Here is a 22,630-nt window from a genome sequence, read left to right as displayed (position 1 = left end):
ATCAGTCAGTAATATGATAGCTTTGCGCTTCCAACTATATGGAATCACAGGGAAGAGAAGGTGAATATTAGGTCTAGACCCCATTACAAACATTGGAAGGGAACCGACCTTGTGTGTTTCACAGAGATTTTTTTTTGCAATTTATTATATCACTTTTTTTATTTCAAAATACTTAGTATTTTTGCTTTTGACTCAAGTATGTGAATGCAAGGTGAACATGATAGTCGTATATCTTGTTTATCTACCTTTAAATATAAATCTTCTTACATTCAGGAGCTTCTCACAAAATGAGAATATCATCAAAAAGTGAATTTATTTCAGTTCTTCAATACAAACAGTGAATCTCCTATATTCTATAGAGTCATTACACAGAGGGATCTATTTCATGGGTTCATTTCTGGTAATGTTGATGATTATGGCTTACAGCCAATGAAAACCCCAAAGTCATTATCTCAATAAATTAGAATAATTAGCAAAAAACACCTATAAAGGCTCCTAAGTGTTTATAAAGGTCTCTTAGTCTGTTTCAGTAGCTCCACAATCATGGGGAAGACTGCTGACCTGACAGATGTCCAGAAGGCAGTCACTGACACACTCCACAAGGAGGGAAAGCCACAAAAGGTCATTGCTAAAGAAGCCTGCTGTTCACAGAGTGCTGTATCCAAGTATATTAATGGAAAGTGGAGTGGAAGGAAAAAGTGTGGTAGAAAAAGGCGCACAAGCAACAGGGATAACCACAGCCTTGAAAGGATTGTTAAGAAAAAGCCATTCAAAAGTTTGGGGGAGATTCATAAGGAGTGGACTGCTGCTGGAGTCATTGCTTCAAGAGCCACCGCACACAGTCGTATCCAGGCTTGATATCTAGTGTGAAGTCTCCACAATCAGTGATGGTTTCGGGAGCCATATCATCTGGTGTAGGTCCACAGTGTTTTATCAAGACCAAACTCAGCGCAGCCGTCTACCAGGACATTTTGGAGCTCTTCATGCTTCCCTCTGCTGACAAGATTTTTGCAGATGGATATGTCATTCTCCAGCAGGACTTGGCCCCTGTCCACATTGCCAAAAGTACCGATACCTGGTGTACACACAACAGTATCACTGTGCTTGATCGGCAGCAAACTCACCTGACCTTAACCCCATAGAGAATCTATGGAGTATTGTCAAGAGGAAGACGAGAGACACCAGACCCAACAATGCAGACGAGCTGAAGGCTGCTATCAAAGCAACCTGGGCTTCCATAACCCCTCAGCAGTGCCACAGGCTGATCACCTCCATGCCACGCCGCATTGATTCAGTAATTGATGCCAAAGGAGCCCCGACCAAGTATTGAGTGCATTTACTGATCATACATTTCAGGAGGCCAACATTCTGGATATTACAATCATTTTTTCAAGCTGATGTTATAAAGTATTCTAATTTACTGAGATAATGACTTTTGGGTTTTCATTGGCTGTAAGCCATAATCATCAACATTAACAGAAATAAACACGTGAAATAGATCCCTCTGTGTGTAATGACTCTATATAACATTTGTGTTAATTTTTTTGTATTGAAGAACTGAATTCAATTAACTTTTTAATGGTATTCTAATTTTGTGAGAAGCTCCTGTATCTATTATATATCTACATACTGTCTATCTATCTATCTATCTATCTATCTATCTATCTATCTATCTATCATCTATATCTTTTGGCTATCTAACACATTCTTCCCTATGACTTTATTTTCAGAAATATATCTAATAATTTTAGAATTCTATTTATATATCTAAAATGTGCTTGTACATGGAATATTAATATTCAGAAATTATATAGTAATATGATACAGGAAAGATGTATATCTTTGTACCGTGTTAGCCAGTAGATAGAAAAATATTCAGGATTGAGAGTCCTCAGTAGTTGATACCTTTTAATGGCTAACTGTAGGCTGTATTGTGCATAAATATGTGACTTCAGATTTTGTATTAGTCTAGCCTGATGAAGAGACCTGAGTAGTCTCGAAAGCTTGCAATGTGTTACCATCTTTTCAGTTAGCCATTAAAAGGTATCAACTACTGAGGACTCTCAATCCTGAATATTTTTCTATAGTAATATGGAGTTTTCTGCAGTTAAAAAAAAATCCCCACCAAAAAAAAGATTAAAAATAACGTTTATGAATCCCACATTGATCATTGTCACATATTTGTCAGCAATCATTGTATCAGTCTGGAGATACTGATGGCCATATTTCTTGTATGATATCTATGACATCTTTCCGTTTCCCGGTAGTTTACAGACAGCGCTGACTCTTCGCCTCCCAGCATCACTGTATACTACAGACTGATAATACCGCAGTGTCCTATTAATATCACGTTCCAGTGCTTGTATTACAGCTAATGACGCTTTCATACGGATGCGATAAACTCCCGTCATTGCGTTGTGTGTGTGAAGCCGCGCAGACCTCCGTGCACATGGCGGTGAATAATGTATATCTGCGGAGTACAGGCAGTGTGGGGCTGGAGCTGAGACGTAGCCTTCAGCAATGTGATTGTTGTTAGCAGCTGGATCCTTTTCTGGGAATGTTCATGATTTATTTCATAGCGCAATTGTCATTCATGTACATTAAAAATATATAGTATACAGTCAGCCTCAAAGAGGACGGGAGAATAAAGAAATACAGAAATGCCGTCCGCGGCTAATTTATACTTCACACGTCTAAGTGCATTATATGGGGATGTAGATCATGTAGATTTATGGCTCGCAACGCTCGGCTACGTTCCCAAAGCTTAACGCCATAGACACGGAGCGGAACCCTACTGAAATGACTCTCTACACTGCTATGTAGCTACATCATACATGTACTGTTCTCACCCGCGCCTCTATTGTTCTCACAATAGTTGGTTGGAATTTTGGCCCTTTCCTCCTGACAAAACTGGTGTAACTGATCTAGTTTTGTAGGTCGCCTTGCTCGCACCGGACTTTTCAGCTAAGTCCATAAATTTTCAATAGGATTTAGATCAGGGCTTTGTGATGGCCGCTCCAAAACATTGAGCTTGTTACCCTAAACCCCTTTACCCTCAAGGGTGGTTTGCATGTTAATGATCGGGCCAATTTTTACAATTCTGACCACTGTCAGAGGAAATAACTCCAGAACGCTTCCATGGATCCCGATGATTCTGATATTGTTTTCTTGTGACATATTTTACTTCATGCTAGTGGTAAAATTTCTTTGATATGACTTGGGTTTATGTGTGAAAAAAAAGGAAATTTGGTGAAAATTTTGAAAATTTTGCAATTTTCCAACTTTGAATTTTCATGCCCTTAAATCACAGAGATATGTCACACAAAATACTTAATAATTAACATTTTCCAAATGTTTACTTTACATCAGCACAATTTTGGAACCGAAATTACTTTTTAGGAAGTTATAAGGGTTAAAAGTAAAACAGCGCTTTCTAATTTTTACAACACCATTTTTTGGTGGGGGAGGGACTACATCACATTTGAAGTCACTTTGAGGGGTTTCTATGATAGAAAATACCCAAAAGTGACACCAATCTAAAAACTGCACCCCTCAAGGTGCTCAAAACCACATTCAAGAAGTTTATTAACCCTTCAGGTGCTTCACAGGAATTTTTGGAATGTTTAAAAAAATGAACATTTAACTTTTTTACACAAAAAATTTACTTCAGATGCAATTTTTTCTTATTTTCCCAATGGTAACAGGAGAAATTGGACCCAAAAAGTTGTTGTACAATTTGTCCTGAGTATGCTGATACTCCATATATGCAGGTACACCACTGCTTGGGCGCACAGCAGAGCACGGAAGGGAAGGAGCGTTGATTGACTTTTCAATGCAAAATTGGCTGGAATTGAGATTGGACGCCATGTCGTGTTTGGAGAGTCCCTGAAGTGCCTAAACAGTGGAAACCCCCCCAGAAGTGACACCATTTTGGTAAACTAGACCCCCCTAAGGAACTAATCTAGATGTATGGTGCTTCACAGAAGTTTATAACATATAGCTGTAAAAATAAAAAATCATATTTTTTTTACAAAAATCATCTCTTCGTCCCCAATTTTTTATTTTCCCAAGGGTAACAGGAGAAATTGGACGCCAAAAGTTGTGCAATTTTTCCTGACTATGCTGATACCCCATCTGTGGGGTAAACCACTGTTTCGGCGCGTGGCAGAGCTTGGAAGGGAAGGGGCGCCGTTTTACTTTTTCAAAGCAAAATTGGCTGGAATTGAGATCGGACGCCATGTCGTGTTTGGTGAGCCCCTGATGTGCCTAAACCGTTGTTAACCCCACACAAGTGACACAATTTTGGAAACTAGAGCCCACAAAGGAACTTATCTAGATGTGTGGTAAAAACTTTGAACCGCCAGGTGTTTCACTAAAGCTTATAATGCCCAGGTGTAAAAATAAAAAATCATATTTGCTCCACAAACATGATCTTTTAGTCCCCAATTTTTTTATTTTCCCAGGGGTAACAGGAGAAATTGGACCCAAAAAGTTGTTGTACAATTTGTCCAGATTATGCTGATACCCCACATGTGAGGGGACCACTGTTTGGGCACACGGCAGAGCTCGGAAGGGAAGGAGCGCCGTTTGACTTTTTCAAACCAAAATTGGCTGGAATTGAGATTGGACACCATGTCGCGTTTGGAGAGCCCTCGATGTGCCTAAACAGTAGAAACCCCCTACAAGTGATCCCATTTTGGAAACTAGACCCCCTAAGGAACTTATCTGGATGTGTGGTGAACAATTTGAACCCCCAAGTGCATCACAGAAGTTTATAACGTAGAGCCTTAAAATAAAAAATCATATTTTTTCACAAAAATTATCTTTTCGCCCCCAATTTTTTATTTTCCCAAGGGTAACAGGAGAAATTGGACCCAAAAAGTTGTTGTACAATTTGTCCTGAGTATGCTGATACCCCATATATGCAGGTACACCACTGCTTGGGCGCATAGCAGAGCTCGGAAGGGAAGGAGCGTCGATTGACTTTTCAATGCAAAATTGGCTGGAATTGAGATTGGACGCCATGTCGTGTTTGGAGAGCCCCTGATGTGCCTAAACAGTGGAAACTGCACACAAGTGACACCATTTTGGAAACTAGACCCCACAAAGGAACTTATCTAGATGTGTGGTGAAAACTTTAAACCGCCAGGTGTTTCACTAAAGCTTATAACGCCCAGGTGTAAAAATAAAAAATCATATTTGCTCCACAAACATGATCTTTTAGTCCCCAATTTTTTTATTTTCCCAGGGGTAACAGGAGAAATTGGACCCAAAAAGTTGTTGTACAATTTGTCCAGATTATGCTGATACCCCACATGTGAGGGGACCACTGTTTGGGCACACGGCAGAGCTCGGAAGGGAAGGAGCGCCGTTTGACTTTTTCAAACCAAAATTGGCTGGAATTGAGATTGGACACCATGTCGCGTTTGGAGAGCCCTCGATGTGCCTAAACAGTAGAAACCCCCTACAAGTGATCCCATTTTGGAAACTAGACCCCCTAAGGAACTTATCTGGATGTGTGGTGAACAATTTGAACCCCCAAGTGCATCACAGAAGTTTATAACGTAGAGCCTTAAAATAAAAAATCATATTTTTTCACAAAAATTATCTTTTCGCCCCCAATTTTTTATTTTCCCAAGGGTAACAGGAGAAATTGGACCCAAAAAGTTGTTGTACAATTTGTCCTGAGTATGCTGATACCCCATATATGCAGGTACACCACTGCTTGGGCGCATAGCAGAGCTCGGAAGGGAAGGAGCGTCGATTGACTTTTCAATGCAAAATTGGCTGGAATTGAGATTGGACGCCATGTCGTGTTTGGTGAGCCCCTGATGTGCCTAAACAGTGGAAACTGCACACAAGTGACACCATTTTGGAAACTAGACCCCACAAAGGAACTTATCTAGATGTGTGGTGAAAACTTTAAACCGCCAGGTGTTTCACTAAAGCTTATAACGCCCAGGTGTAAAAATAAAAAATCATATTTGCTCCACAAACATGATCTTTTAGTCCCCAATTTTTTTTATTTTCCCAGGGGTAACAGGAGAAATTGGACCCAAAAAGTTGTTGTACAATTTGTCCAGATTACGCTGATACTCCATATGTGGGGGGACCACTTTTTGGGCATACGGCAGAGCTCGGAAGGGAAGGAGCGCCGTTTGACTTTTTCAAACCAAAATTGGCTGGAATTGTCGCATTTGGAGAGCCCTCGATGTGCCTAAACAGCAGAAACTCGCCACAAGTGATCCCATTTTGGAAACTAGACCTCCTAAGGAACTTATCTGGATGTGTGGTGAACACTTTGAACCCCCATGTGCATCACAGAAGTTTATAACGTAGAGCCTTAAAATAAAAGATATTTTTTTCACAAAAATTATCTTTTCGCCCCCAGTTTTTTATTTTCACAAGGGTAAATGGAGAAATTGGACCCCAAAAGTTGTTGTCCAACAATTAAACAGTGGAAACCCCCCAATTCTAACTCCAACCCTAACCCCAACACACCCCTAACCGTAATCCCAGCCCTAACCATAACCCTAATCACAAACCTAACCCTAACACATCCCTAACCCTAATCCTAACCTAGGGTCTATCACAGTGATCAAAATGAACCAATAGGAAAAAATCTATTGTTGCTGAGTGCTGGCCGGCAGATCTCAGCAGGCACACTGCGCATGTGCCCGCCGTTTTCTCTTGGAAGAAGAAGCCAGCAGCCCAGGGGTCTTCAGGGGGGCCTGGGGGGTTATCTATTTCTCTCTCCTCTGATGTGCGATCACATCAGAGGAGAGAGAAATTAAATGGAAAATCAGACTTTTTTTTGCAGTCGACGTTATACCGTTAATAACGGCGATCGTAACACTGGGGTCGGTAAAAACTGACTCGAATCATGTTCTCTGGGGTCTCGGCTACCCCCGGCAAACCAGACCCCGGGGAAATTCTGACGCTGGGGGGCACTATAACCGTAAACCTCAGTGCCATTAAAAAGCGGCTCTGTGATTTAAGGACCCTTAACTGCCGCTGTTAAAACGCGTATTGGCGGTCGTTAAGGGGTTAATTGTAACTCCAGCATTCTCCCCTGCTCGGGCCAATTGCTGGCATTTTCAGCACCCGGCGCCGGGGAACAGCGCTTTCTGAAACGCTTCTTCCCTGGCGCCCGTCCGTGTGGTACTGATGCGGCACACATATGCCATACGTGTGCCGCAAGTCTTACACACACGGACACTGATATCTCCGATACCGAAAATATCAGGACGTGTCGAAGAGGCGTTATAGTGAGGTTTTATGTTTGGCAGCTGTCATACGCTAAAAGACACTTTTTATTGCAAAAAATAGTTTTTGCATTACCACATTTTGAGAGCTATAATTTTTTCATATTTTGACCCACAGAGTAATGTGAGGTCTTGTTTTTTGTGGGACTGGTTGACGTTTTTATTAGTGCCACTTTCAAGCACTTCATATTTTTTGATCTCTTTTTATTAAAATTTTTGGGAGGCAGAATGAACAAAAAACAGCAATTCATGAATTTCTTTTGGGGGGGCGTTTATACCATTCCGTGTGTGGTAAAATTGATAAAGAGGTTTTATTCTTCGGGTTAGGCCGGGATCACACTACCGTGTGTGATGTGAAAAACTTGCATGAGTCTCTCGCATCAACACCTGACGCTGCCGCCGGCACTCAGGACCGGAGCTGCGGCTGCATAGAAATACATGCAGCCGCAGCTCCGGTCCTGAGTGCTTAGCACCAGGTGTTTATGCGAGAGACTTGTGCGAGTTTCTCGCATCCCATTCGGTAGTGTGATCCTGGCCTTAATATGAATACAGTGATACATCATTTATACAAAATGTTTATGTTTTGGCGCTTTTATATAATAAAAACTATTTTATATAAAAAAAATTATTATTTTTGCATCGCTTTATTCTGAGAGTTATAACTTTTTTATTTTTCCGGTGAAGGAGCTGTGTGTTCGCTCACTTTTTGCGGGACAAGATGACGTTCAGCGGTACCATGTTTGTTCATATCCGTCTATTTGATTGCGTGTTATTCCACTTTTTGTTCGGCGGTATGATGATAAAGCATTTTTCTTTGCTTTGTGTTTTTTTATGGGGTTCACTAGAGGGGTTAACTAGTGGGACAGTTTTATAGGTCGGATCGTTACGGACGTGTCGATGCCAAATATGCGTACTTTTATTGTTTAGATTTTTTTTTTCATTCAAATATTTCTTTATTGATATAATAAATACTGCTTTTTTATTATTATTTTTTATTTTTTTAAATATTTTTACAATTATTTTATTTTTTTTTACTTTTACACTTTATCCCACTATGGGAAGTTTCACAGCTCTGGTAACCTGGATGTCATCATGACGACATCGGGTTATTATGGCAGCGATCGGGACCCCGTGTCAGACCGCAGGGTCTCCAATCCCAATGCAGAGGAGCTGTCAGCCCCTCTGGAGACACTGGAATGCTGTGATCTTGTTTGATTGCGGTGTTCCAGGGGTTAAAGTGCTGGGAGCGATCTGTGACTGCTCATGGCACTTAGTGCCGGGTGTCAGCTGCGAGAATCAGCTGACACCCGGCCACAAACGGCCGCACTCCCCCCGTACTATCCTGTCCATGGTCTAATTTTGCCGGGGCACACAGACAGGATAGCACCTCAGATGTCAGAGAGTGATAAAACCACTTTGCTACCATTTTCGCAGTATGCTTCGGGTCATTGTCCATTTGGAAGACACATTTCCACCCAAGCTTTATCTTCCTGGCTGATGTCTTGAGATGTTGCTTCACTATTGCCACATAATCTTCTTTTCTCATGATGCCATCTATTTTGTGAAGTGCTCCTGTCCCTCCTGCAGCAAAACAAACCCACAACATGATGCTGCCACCCCCATGTTTCACAGTTGGGATGTCGCTCTTAGGCCCTGTGCACACGGTGCGGATTGTGCCGCGGATCCACAGCGGTTTTGCCGCTGCGGATCTGCAGCAGAACTGCAGGTGATGTACAATACCATTAAACACTATGAAAAAAAAACCGCTGTGCACATGCTGCGGATCTTTCCGCGCGGAAAAAAAAAGCAGCATGTGACTTCTTTTGTGCGGTATTCCTGCAGTTTTCCACCTACTCCACTATAGGAATCCGCAGGTGGAAAACCGCATAAAAACCGCAAGAAAACTGCAAAAAAACAGGAAGAAATCCGCAGGAAAAATGCAGGTCATTTGACCTGCGGATTTCGTGAATTCTGCACAGAAAATGCATGCACAGAATACACACCGTGTGCACATAGCCTTAGGCTTCCAAGCTTCTCCCTTTTTTCCTCCAAACGTAATGATGGTCATTATACCCAAAAAGTTCAATTTTAGTTTCAAGGTCTTTGTTCCTGTGTGCATTTGCAAACATTAATCTGACTTTTCTATATTTCTTTTGGAGTAATGGCTTCTTGCTGGCAGAGTGGCCTTTCAGCCCATGTTGATACAGTACTCATTTCACTGGTGATATTAACACAATCTTACCAGCTTCCGTCACCATCTTGCTTTTGTCCTTGGGTTCATATGTACATGTTGGACCAAAGCAAATTCATCTCTGGGACACAGAACCTGTCTCCTTCCTGAGCGGCATGATGGCTGGACGTTCCTATCTTGTTTGTACTTGTGTATAATTGTTTGTACAGATGAGCGAGGCACCTTCAGTTATCTTAAAATTGTACCCAAGGATGAGCCAGACTTGCGCAAGTCCACAATTTTCTTCCTGATATCTTGGCTGATTTCTTTAGACTTTCCCAAGATGCTACACAAAGAAGCAGTGTGTTTCAGGTGTGTATTAAAATACATACACAGGGATGTCTCTAATTAACTCAGGTGTTGTCAAAAAAACGCTTCCAAACACCCTTCCAAACACATGACATCATCATATGGGCAGTCCAGAATAGTTTAATGGCATAGTATTCTTAGTGTACAGTATGTAAACTTTTGAATTTTCAGTAAGAAATACAAATGCCTTAAAATATTCTCTCTCTCTCTCTCAGTATTCTGGTGTTTGACCTAAAACGGGAAAGGTTTATTCTGATTTCATGCCAGATATTGAGAAAAACATGCAGATGTGTATTTTTATATAGTGTATGTAAACTTCTAGTTTCAACTCTATCTATCTATCTATTGTCTATCGATTTATCAATTCAGTTCAGTTCAAAGAAGCTTTATTGGCAGGACCAAATAAACATTAGTTTTGCCAAAGCATGTGTCCAGTAGGGAATAGGGAGCAGGGACTGTGGGGGATAATGGGTTGGTATTGAAGGAACGATGGATGGGGGTAAGGAAGTCTGTGGCATATCTTGGTTGTCTTTATCTATTATATACAGTATCTCATATCTATCTGTCTATCTATCTATATATCAATCTATGTAAAGCATTATCTATCTGTCTATCTACCAATGTATCCATCAATCTGTCTATCCATCTATCATCTAGCTATCTATCTATGTATCAATCAATGTATCTATCAATTTATCATCTGTCTATTTATTTAATCTCTCACCCACCTCATATCTTTCTATCTATCTAGCTACTGCATCTATCATTTATCTATCTGCCTTCATTGACATATTCTCTATGTGGCTTCTTCACTTTCTTTCCTCTCAGTGGTCCTCCTCAGCCACCCACACAGACGGACATACATTAGACCTGGTCTTCACCCGTCTATGCTCTCTAACTTCACCACCTCCCCTCTCCCTCTATCCGACCACCATCTACTCACTTTCTCATCCCTGTCCTCCTCTCCTGTCACCCATGTCCAGCAACATGCACACCCCCGCAGAAACCTTGCACACCTAGACACCCACACGCTCTCTGAATCTATTCTACCACTGGCATCCATATCCTCACTCCACGACACAGACAGTGCCACTGCTTTCTACAATGCCACTCTCGCATCAGCTATTGATAAGTAACTGGCATGTTGATAGAAAGCAGAGGGTGGTTATAAATGGTATATTCTCTAACTGGGTCGCTGTGACCAGTGGGGTACCGCAGGGGTCGGTGTTGGGACCTATTCTCTTCAACATATTTATTAACGATCTGGTATACACAGTAAAATATCAATATTTGCAGATGATACAAAACTATGTAAAGCAGTCAATACAAGAGAAGATAGTATTCTGCTACAGATGGATCTGGATAAGTTGGGAACTTGGGCCGAAAGGTGGCAGATGTGATTTAACAATGATAAATGTAAGGTTATACACATAGGAAGAAGGAATCAATATCACCATTACACACTGAACAGTAAACCACTGGGTAAACCTGAAATGGAGAAGGACTTGGGGATCCTAGTTAATGATAAACTTACCTGGAGCAGCCAGTGCCAGGCAACGGCTGCCAAGTCAAACAGGATCATGGGGTGCATTAAAAGAGGTCTGGATACATATGATGAGAGCATTATACTGCCTCTGTACAAATCCCTGGCTAGACCGCACATGGAGTACTGTGTACAGTTTTAGGCACCGGTGCTCAGGAAGGATATAATGGAACTAGAGTGGGTACAAAAGAGGGTAACAAAATTAATAAAGGGGATGGAGGAACTACAATACCCAGAGAGATTAGAAAACTTAGGATTATTTAGTCTAGAAAGAAGACGACTGAGGGGCGATCTAATAACCATGTATAAGTATATAAGGGGACAATACAAATATCTCTCCGAGGATCTGTTTATACCAAGGAAGGTGACGGTCACTGTTGTGAGCTCATTTTCTCGTTCACCTTTGATGTCCGATGAACTCCCTCTGCTGGTGAAAGGAGGTGGTGAAACTGATTTGGATGGGAGAAACCTGTCACCTGAACAGGTGGATTGTGATTGGACATCCGGAATCTCTGAGTGGATATAAGGCAGCCGACGCCCTGTAGGGTTGCTGGTGATTTCTCTGCTCTGAGCTCTGGCCTCCAGTTCAGTTCCTGTCTTCTAAAGCTAACTTTTGCTCTGTTATTGTTCCATGAGATTTTGTCTGATTTGCTTAGTTTTGAGTTCTGCCAGCCCCGGCTGGGGCTCTGCTGAATTTCCATTTTTGTCCTTGATCGGTTAAATCTCTTTTGCTCTGTCTTCAGAATATATCGGAGTGCTGATATAGGGATTTTGAAGTCTAGTGACTTCAGGGCTGTTTTTCCTATCAGATGTGTTGGGACATTTTTGGTAGGGTTTTTGCGGATTGCAGCCAGCACCTTTCTGTCCTTTCCTACTAGTTAGTTGGGCCCCATCGTTTGCTCTGCCTGTCTTTCTGCCTGTGTTTGTGTTTTCATCTGTTTTCACCGACAATACATGTTGGGGGCTGTCTATTGCTTTGGGGTCTGCTCTGGGGCAGTTTAGATTTCCCCTTTCTTTCTTTAGGCTTATTTAGTTCTCCGGCTGTGAAGAGGCGTCTAGGACCACTGTAGGAACGCTCCACGGCTACTGTTAGTTGTTGTGAATAGGATCAGGGGTCTGCAATCCGCTAGCTATCAACCTCTCTGGTTTTCTGGACTTAGCTTGCATTTTTGTTTTTTCCTCCTCCGGTGACTCATTCATAACAGAAAAATGAGCTCACAACAGGTCACAATGGGGCATTCTCTGCGTCTGGAGGAGAAAAGGTTTTTCCACCAACATAGAAGAGGATTCTTTACAGTTAGGGCAGTGATAATCTGGAATTCCCTGCCTGAGGAGGTGGTGATGGCAAACTCAATCGAAGGGTTCAAGAGAGGCCTGGATGTCTTCCTGGAGCGTAACAATATTGTATCTCACAGTTATTGTTAGGTTCTTTAGAAGAACGTAGATCTGGGGATTTATTCTGACAGAATTTTATAGGCTGAACTGGATGGACTATTGTGTTTTTTCGGCCTTACTAATTATGTTACTATGTTACTATGTTACTATGACATGGTCGCCCCTCTCGTTCATGGCAGAATGCGACGTACCAACAGACAACACTGGCACAATAACACCACTTAAAAGCTCCGGCAAGCGTCCAGGGCTGCAGAGCGGCGTTGGAGGAAAACAAATTCGCAAGACGACTTCACTGCATTCAAACAGGCAACACTCGCTTTCAAATCTGCCTCACCTCTGTTAAACAAGCCTACTTCACAACCTTCGTAACTTCCCTATCCTACAATCCCAAATAGTTATTTAAAACTTTTAACTCCCTCCTTCACCAACCAATGCCCCCTCCATCCTCCCTCATCTCTGCTGAGGACTTTGACACACACTTCAAAAATAAGATCGACCAAATAAGGCAAGTCTTCACTGTTCAACCACCACATCCCCTTTGTATACCAGACCAATGCCCAAACCCCATAACCTCCCTATCTAACATCAATGAAGGCGAGCTTAACTGTCTAAATCGCACCTCACAACCTGTGCACTCGACCCCATCCCATCCCACCTCCTCCCCAACCTCACCACCACTCATCCCATCGCTAACCCACCTCTTCAACCTATCACTAACTTCTGGTACCTTCCCTTCTGCTTTCAAACATGCCACAATCACGCCTATCCTTAAATAGCCAACCCTCGACCCAACCGCTATGTCCAGCTATCGCCCAATATCACTGCTCCCATTCACTTCCAAACTCCTGGAGCAGTACATCCACGCTTTCCTCCCACCTCTCATCTAACTTGCTCTTTGACAATCTACAATCTGGTTTCTGCCCCATCACTCCACTGAGACAGCCCTGACCAAAATTACTAATCACCTTACAGCCAAAGCTATATACGCCTCCTTCTAGACCTGTCCTCTGCTTTCGACACAGTTGACCAATGCCTCCTACTACAGATCCTCTCCTCCTTTGGCATCAAAGACCATGCCCTATCCTGGATCTCCTCATACCTTTCCAACCGCACATTCAGCATCTCCCACTCCCACACTACCTCCTCATCCCACCCTCTCTCTGTTGGAGTCCCCCTAGGCTCTGTTCTAGGACCCCTACTCTTCTCAATCTATACACTTGGCCTGGGGCAACTCATAAAGTCAATGGATTCCAGTACCAGCTTTATGCTGATGACACTCAGATCTACCTCTCTGGCCCAGATGTCACCACTCTGCTGTCCAGAATCCCAGAGTGTCTATCAGCCATATCCTCCTTCTCCTCTTGCTTCCTCAAACTCAATGTGGACAAATCTGAACTCATCATCTTTCCCCCATCTCACAGATTACTTACCTGACCTATCTATCACAATTAACAACATCATGCTTTCCCTCGTACTAGAAGTCCGCTGCCTCGGAGTAACCCTTGACTCTGCCCTGTCCTTCAAACCACACATCCAAACTCTTTCTTCCGCCTGTCGCCTCCAGCTAAAAATATTTCCAGAATCCGTCCTTTCCTCAACCCTCAATCTGCTAAAATGCTTGTGCATGCCCTCATCACTTCCGCCTCGACTACTACAACGTCCTTTTCTGAGGCCTCCCTGCTAACACCCTCGCACCTCTCCAGTCCATCCTTAACTCTGCTGCCTGACTAATTCATCTCTCTCCTCGCTACTCCTCTGCTTCTCCCCTCTGCAAATCTTTTCACTGGCTCCCATTCCCTCAGCGTATCCAGTTCAAATTACTAATACTGACCTACAAGGCCATCTATAACCTGTCTTCTACATATGTCTCTGAACTAATCTCCCGATATCTTCCCTGACATAATCTCCAGTCCTCCCAAGACCTCCTTCTCTCCTCCACACTTATTCACTCCTCACCCAACCGCCTCCAAGACTTCTCCCGAATATCCCCCACCCTCTGGAATTCTTTGCCCCAACACATCCGACTATCAACCATATTTAGATCCTTCAGACCGAACCTGAAAACCCACCTCTTCAGGAAAGTTTACAGCCTGCAATGACCCCGCTGCCTCCTCACCACTACCAGAGCTACCGCCTCACCAACACCGGAGCTGCTGCAACTCTCCAACCTATTGTCTCCTTCCCCACATCCTGTAGAATGTAAGCCCGCAAGGGCATTGTCCTCTTCCCTCTGTACCAGTCTGTCATTGTTAGTTTGTTTACTGTAAGGCTATGGGCCCACGTAGCGTTTTAAAACGCACAATGAAAACCAGACTCCTTCCCAGAAATCGCGCGTTTTTTTCCGCGCGATTTCACAGCGATTTTACCGCGATTCTGTTCGCAATTTTGCCGCGATTTTCTCAAGCACTTTCCAAGCGATTTGAAGCATCGCTTGGAAAGTGATTGACAGGTTGGTCACACTCGTCAAACATAGTGTCTGACAAGTGTGACCAGCTTTTTACTATTGCGGCCGCCTATGCGGCATCAATAGTAAAAGATAAAATGTTAAAAATGATAAAAAAATAAAAAATCGGGGTATATTTACCTTCCGGCGTCCCGCGCTGCCATCCCGGGCCTCAGCAGTCCCAGCGATGCCTTGCGAGACCTGTGATGACGTTGGTCTCACGTTACTATAGCGATCTCACGAGACCGCTAGAGTCACGCAAGACTACGTCATCACAGGACCTTGCCGCAAGGCATTACTGGGAACGCTGAGGCCCGGGAATGCAGCGCGGGACGTCGGAAGGTAAATATACCCCGATTTTTTATTTTTTATTCTTTTTTTTTACAGGGGTATGGTACCCAGGGCCTGGAGGACAGTCTCCTCTCCTCCACACCGTGGGTACCAACCGCACATGAGACGCTTAACTTCCCGCATGGTGGGCATAGCCACATGCGGGAAGTAAGCGATTCTCATGCATTCCTATGGGTGCGGAATCGCGGCAATTCTTTGCAATTCCGCACAAAAGAATGATCATGCTGCGATTCTTTCCGCGTTGCGATTCCGCCGCGGAAAAAAAGCATTAGCACAGCATGTGCGGAATGCCATAGGAATGCATGGGGTGCATCATGTACAAGATTTTTAAACGTTTTCGCGCCGAAAATCTCAGCAAAAATGCTTAAAAATCGCATCGTGGGCACACAGCCTAAGTGATATTTGTAATTTGTATGTAACCCTTTCTCATGTGCAGCACCATGGAATCATTGGTGCTATATAAATAATAATAATATCTCTTCTTCTAATCATATATAATAATAATAATAAATTTAATTTCTATAGCGCCGACATATTCCGCAGCACTTTACATTCCAGAGGGGATTTGTACAGACAATAGACATTACAGCATAACAATAATCACATAGATTATAACAAATACCAAGAGGAATGAGGGCCCTGCTCGCAACCTTACAGTCTATGAGGAAAAAAGGGGAGACACGAAAGGTGGGTGGTAACAGTTGCCCTGATTGTATGGACCAGCCATAATGTTAAGTGTGTAATAGTACAGACACAGAGGGCTAATAGATGCATAAAGCATGTGGGAACATGATGCGGGGAACCTAGTTATGGTAAAACTTTTGGCTGTGCCAAACAGAGATGGATTAGGTTAATGTGTTGAGGTGATAGGCCAGTCTGAAAAAATGTGTTTTCAGGGCACGCTTAAAATTGTGGGGATTGGGGACTACTCGTATTGACCTGGGAAGTGCATTCCAAAGAATTGGCGCAGCACGTGTATAGTCTTGGAGACGGGAGTGGGAGGTTCTGATTATTGAGGATGCTAACCTCAGGTCATCAGCAGAACGGAGAGCGCGGGTAGGATGGTATACTGAAACAAGGGAGGAGATGTAGGGTGGTGCTGAGCCATGAAGAGCTTTGTGGGTGAGGGTAATAAGTTTGTACTTGATTCTGGAGTGGATGGGTAGCCAGTGTAATGACTGGCACAAGGTAGAGGCATCGGTGTAATGACTGGCGAGGAATATGATCCTGGCAGCAGCATTCAAGACATATTGGAGGGGGGAGAGTTTGGTAAGAGGGAGACCGATTAGAAGGGAGTTACAATAGTCGAGACAAGAATGAATAAGAGAAACAGTCAGAGTTTTTGCGGAGTCAAAAGTAAGAAAAGGTTGAATTCTAGAAATGTTTTTGAGGTGCAGATAACAAGAGCAAGCCAGTGATCGTATGTGGGGGACAAAGGAAAGCTCGGAGTCAAGTATGACCCCAAGACAGCAGGCATGTTGCTGGGGAGTAATAGTGGAACCACACATGGAAATGGCAATGTCGGGTATAGGTACATTATTAGCGGGAGGAAACACAAGGAGATCAGTCTTTGACAGGCTCAGTTTCAGATATAGTGAGGACATGATGTTAGACACAGCGTTTAGACAATCGCCGGTGTTTTCTAGAAAGGCTGGTGTGATGTCAGGAGAAGAAGCGTATAATTGGGTGTCGTCAGCATAGAGATGATACTGGAAACCAAATCTACTGATTGTTTGACCAATAGGGGCAGTATACAAAGAGAAGAGGAGGGGGCCTAGGACTGATCCTTGAGGAACCCCAACAGTAAGGGGAAGGTGAGAGGAGGAGGAACCAGCAAAAGATACAGTAAAAGAGCGGTCAGAGAGATAAGAGGAGAACCAGGAGAGAACGGTGTCCTTGAGGCCAATGGAATGGAGCATACTCTAGTGAGGAGGAGCTGATGATCCACAGTGTCGAATGCTGCAGAGAGATCCAAGAGAATTACCATGGAGTAATGACCATTTGATTTAGCTGTTAGTAGATCATTAGAGACTTTAGTGAAGGCAGTTTCAGTAGAGTGTAAAGAGCGGAAACCGGATTGGAGAGGGTCGAGAAGAGAGTTATCAAAGAGATAGCGGATAAGACAGGAGTGGACCAGGCGTTCCAGGAGTTTAGAGATGAAGGGAAGATTAGAGACAGGTCTATAGTTAGTGGCACAGTTTTGGTCGAGGGATGGTTTTTTAAGTAGTGGATGTATGACGGCATGCTTAAATGAGGAGGGAAAGATACCAGAAGAGAGAGAGAGGTTAAATATTTTAGTTAGGTGAGGAGTGACAGCAGGGGAAAGGGGCTGGAGTAGAAGTGACGGAAATGGGTCACTGGTGCAAGTGGTTGGGCGGAGGAGCTGCGTCCGTCTAGACCTACCGTGCGTGCGGCGTCACTACTGTGGACACCAAACAGGGCTGCAACTGCATCGCGGTGTAGGACACTGCCGCTAGTCGACAAAGCAAGGAAGCAGGCGCAATGTATGATGCTTGCACTGTGGATGATGCTGTAGTGGCTTGAGGCTTGCCACGCGCTGGCGCTGACTCTAATCTAAGTCCCTGTACATATTTGTAATATCAAAGGGAGGGGATCTTAATGAGTCATTCGCGGTTCATGCATCCATCATCATTCACACAGTAGCAACTAGAGACTATACTAGCGCATGGCCGAACGGTCATGAGCGCTTTTTATAGCCGGGACCTTCCGGAAGCTTCCAGATCTCCGAGATGGACCACTGAGATCTGGAGCAGGACCTGGGCACATGACTCCCGATCTCCAATGGGAGATCGTCTCGTGAGCATGCCCAGTAGGAGAGCAGAGGGACTTAGTCTCTGGAGCGATCTGCTGCAAAGCAATCTCCTCTGCGGGAGATAGACAGCAGGAGACCGCAGAATGTGAGGCTCTGGATTCCTGCAGAGCAGATGCAGGAACTTGACGCCTAACAGACATTACATCTAAAAAAAGAAGAAAAGATCCCATGTGACAGTTTAAAAAATCTTATTCTATTTTATACCTATATTATTAAAGAATGAACCAATTACAGATACAATGAGACTTGCAGGTGGATGTACCAAACATTTATGAACCTTAGGAAAAACGTATATGACTAAGGTACTAGGTTATTCATTATGAAGGAACTAAAACATGTTAATATCGTCTTCAAAAGCACTTTTCACAATTTTAGCAATTTTGAGTTTGCATCAGTTCATGTAAAGAACATTCCTACAACTGTGAACATTTTGTTTTCTTTTTATTGTGAAGCAAACAACGAATAGATCAAAATAACTGAAAACTTCAGTGTGCATAACTATTCACACCCCTAAAGTCAGTACTTTCTAGAGCCTCCTTTTACAGCAATTACAGCTGCATGTCACTTTGGATAAGTCTCTATAAGTTTTCCACATCTTGCCACTTGGATTCTTGTCTATTTATCAAAGTAAAGCTGCTTCAGCTCCTTCAAGTTAGATATTTCCTCTAGTGAACAGCAATCTTCAAGTCTGACCACAGATTCTCAATTGTATAAAGGTTTGTGCTTTTACACGACCACTCCAAAAAATGTACATATTTTCCCTTAAATCACTCGAGTGTTGCTATAACAGTATGCTTTGGGTCATTGTCTTGTTAGAAGGCGAACTTCTGTCCCAGTCTCAAATCACTGACAGACTGAAGCAGGTTTTGCTCAAAAATATCCCTGTATTTTGCACCATCCATCTTACCTTTGACTCAGACCATTTTCCTTGTCCTCACACCATGATGCTACCTCCAACATGTTTCACTGTGGGGATGATGTTCTTTGGATGATGAGCTGTGTTGGTTAGGTGCCAGACATAGCGTTTACCTTGGTGGCCAAAAGGTAAAATTTAGGGCTCATCTGACCACAGCACCTTCTTCCATAGATTTGGGGAGTCTTCCACATGTGTTTTGGCAAACTTAAATCAAACCTTACAATTTTTTGTGTGTAAGTGAAGGCTTTCTCCTGCCCACTTTTCCATAAAGGACACCTCTATGGAAAGTACTGCTTATTGTATTTGTATGGACAAAGGCTCCAGTCTCTGCTTGGTAACTGTGCAGCTCTGTGCCGCTTCTCTGATTAATGCCCTCCTTGTCCGGTCTGAGAGTTTTGGTGGGTGGACCTCTCTTGGCAGGTTTGTTGTGGTACCATGTTCTTTTCATTTGATGATAATGGATTTGAAGGTGCTCCAGGGGATCATCAGAGATTGAGATTTTATTTTATAATCCAACCCTGACTTGGATGTGATTTGTTTGGAGATCTCCTTGCTCTTAATGGTATTGTTTGGTTAGTGGTGCCTCCTGTTTAATGATTTTGCAGCCTCTGCAGCCTTTTAGAAAAGGTGTGCAAATCCAAGGGGAGGGGGTGAATACTTTTGAAAGCCACTGTATCTATATTAGATTATACAGTTGTATAATGATGGAATAATTCTATATTCCCTATAAGCACAATTGTCCCACTGCTTGAAAAATGAAAAAATACGAGAAGTCCCCTCACCACTTTTCGTCCATCTAGATGTCCAGCTTGCTTCAGAGTGCTCCGCACGGACAAGGGTGAAGCAACCTCTGAAGGATCCAGTAATGAAGAATAACGTCCAGCGAATAATCAAAAGATAAAACTTAACTTTTAGCGCAAGCAATGGTTAAAATTCCATTTAAATAATGTCCAGCACAATACACACACTGGCTCAATGCTGCTAATGATCAACGCGTTTCAACCTCTGGGTCTTAATCATGATTAAGACCCACAGGTTGAAACGCGTTGATCATTAGCAGCATTGAGCCAGTGTGTGTATGGTGCTGGACATTATTTAAATGGAATTTTAACCATTGCTTGCGCTAAAAGTTAAGTTTTATCTTTTGATTATTCGCTGGACGTTATTCTTCATTACTGGATACTGCTTGAAAAAGGCTCATTTGGGCCGAAACGTCACCAAACCATATGGGCTGAATAAAGTTCACCTGTTTTGATAAATTTTGAAATGCTGACTACCTTTTTTTTCTTCTTAGGTATGCCTATGTATGACAACAACATCTAGATATTTAGGTTTATGAGGCTTTTTTTTGCACCCACATTGCATTTGTGAAATGTGCTGTTCCATTTTTTATTTTTGCTATCTATCTATCTATCTATCTATCTATCTATCTATCTATCTATCTATTATCTATCATCTGTCTATTTTCTATCTATCATCAGTCTTCAACTACATGATTATTTCTAGTTAATAAAAATCTCAAGACAGTATTCAGAATTCAGCAATCAAATGTATAAGGTATAATCTCCCCCATCATGGGCCCCTTCCTTGTATAATGTCATCCATTCTGCTGCTTTTTTCCAACACATTTAAAAACTAAATAAATGACACTTCTTAACACCTTCTGCTCCACAAGGTGTGGTGTCCTCTTGCGTAGCTGGCGCAAAGGCAGGCAGCTAGCTTCAATGTACCGTTCACGGGGGGGGTACATGATGTCATTGCCATGCTCCACCCATGTCGTGTACGCCGACATCAGCTGTGGCCTCTGATTTTCCAACAGCATATATTGCAGTGCAGGGAGCCAGCGGGTCTCTGCGCTGCAGAATGTGCTCCCTCAGACGCACATTCAGCTGAAATAGGCGCTGCTGTCATCAGCGGTCCCCTCTCCCACTTGAGCCCGGTCCACGTCACCCCCCCCCCTTCGACCATGATCATTACACCCATGAATGTCATTTAGAATCCAGAACATTCTAAACAGCTGGGATCCACGTGGTCACAAAATCCAACAGTGATAATAACTTATACAAATCATAGTAATAGACAGCAATAGACATGTGGGACAAATAGAACTTTTCTGTAGGATTACACTCCAAAAATGAGAACATTGATCTTCCTGGCCGGATTTAGGTATAAAACGTGAATATTCTGTTTATGCATTCGTAACATAAGCTTCTTGTCCTTCTCTCCTCTCAGGAGGTACCTGCGTAGTAAACCCTACAGACCTTTTCTGCTCAGTTCCTGGCCGTCTCTCTTTGCTAAGCTCTACGTCGAAATACAAGGTCACCATAGCAGAAGTGAAAAGACGTCTCTCTCCTCCCGAATGCCTCAACGCTTCTCTCCTGGGTGGAATATTACGAAGGTAAATTCATGTCAATATTTCTATGTTTGCATTAGGCAATTAGGAGTTTTACAGTATTCGTAAAGAGAATCTAGTGTATAACTGCTGTGCAGAAGGCACTGGATGTGCAATATGATATAACGTCTCCATGCACCTCTTTTTTTAAGAAAAACTTCTTTAAAATAAGTCAAACCAAAGACCGCCCTTTGTGATTCCAATAACTCCAAAATATTCTAACATAAGGTGATATGCAATACACACATAGCTCTCTATGGATGCATTTCAACCTTTCAACGGAGATCAATCCTACAAGAAGTCCATATGCAGAGAAAATGCATTAAATAAATTAATTGACTTTTATATCAATATGATTGTGCCATCGCCTTCATGTTAGAGTGGTAGTCACCCTTCGCAGTGGCTTTCTGCGGTGGCTCTCGAGTATGTGACCTTCTTCTATGACGTTGCAGCTGTTGCACCACTTTACTAATAACCAACATATTTAGACAGTGTAAATCTACTTTTTCTACTTTACTTTACACATATATGAATGGAACTCCATTTATCGACTATAAATATGGGGGTTTGAAATGTACTTACTGTTTGCCAAAATGTCACAAAATTTTCTTTTTCCAAAATTTTCACAGTTTTTAAAGCTGTCTTAATTGCATATTAGGTTAACAACTTTTCCATGCAAATACTAAAATGCTTCATGACTCTTAAAGCGAATCTGTTAGTAGGAAAAACCCTCATAAGCTGTCTGTATCGGCACGCAGGTCATAAGAAGCTGAATAAAATTATACCTTGATATCTGCGATCCTATGTTTTATTACAGAGAAATCCACATTTTTTAAAATATTTAAATCAGTTGTTAAGATTTATAGGCCAGACATAGATATCCTGGAGAGTCTGCCTCCAGAACTGAGCATTGTTTCATTATATACACTTCTGCAGCAGCAGCTCTGCTGTAT

At 42.6% G+C, this 22,630-nt stretch overlaps 1 protein-coding gene across 1 annotated transcript in view; it reads left to right on the top strand.

Moving 5' to 3' along the window:
• TFAP2D (transcription factor AP-2 delta) overlaps nt 1-22,630 on the top strand; it is a 68,774-nt gene that overhangs the window by 32,285 nt on the left and 13,859 nt on the right. The window contains exon 4 of the mRNA XM_073586627.1: nt 21,518-21,683. Coding sequence (XP_073442728.1) covers nt 21,518-21,683 — 166 coding nt within the window. The remainder of the gene's footprint in view (nt 1-21,517; nt 21,684-22,630) is intronic.

Source organism: Dendrobates tinctorius, unplaced genomic scaffold, assembly GCF_039654945.1.
Source record: "Dendrobates tinctorius isolate UK_male_01 unplaced genomic scaffold, ASM3965494v1 ptg000093l, whole genome shotgun sequence".
NCBI lineage: Eukaryota > Metazoa > Chordata > Amphibia > Anura > Dendrobatidae > Dendrobates > Dendrobates tinctorius.
The sequence above is the reverse complement of the archived record's forward strand: the minus strand, read 5'-3'. Positions and strand labels throughout refer to the sequence as shown.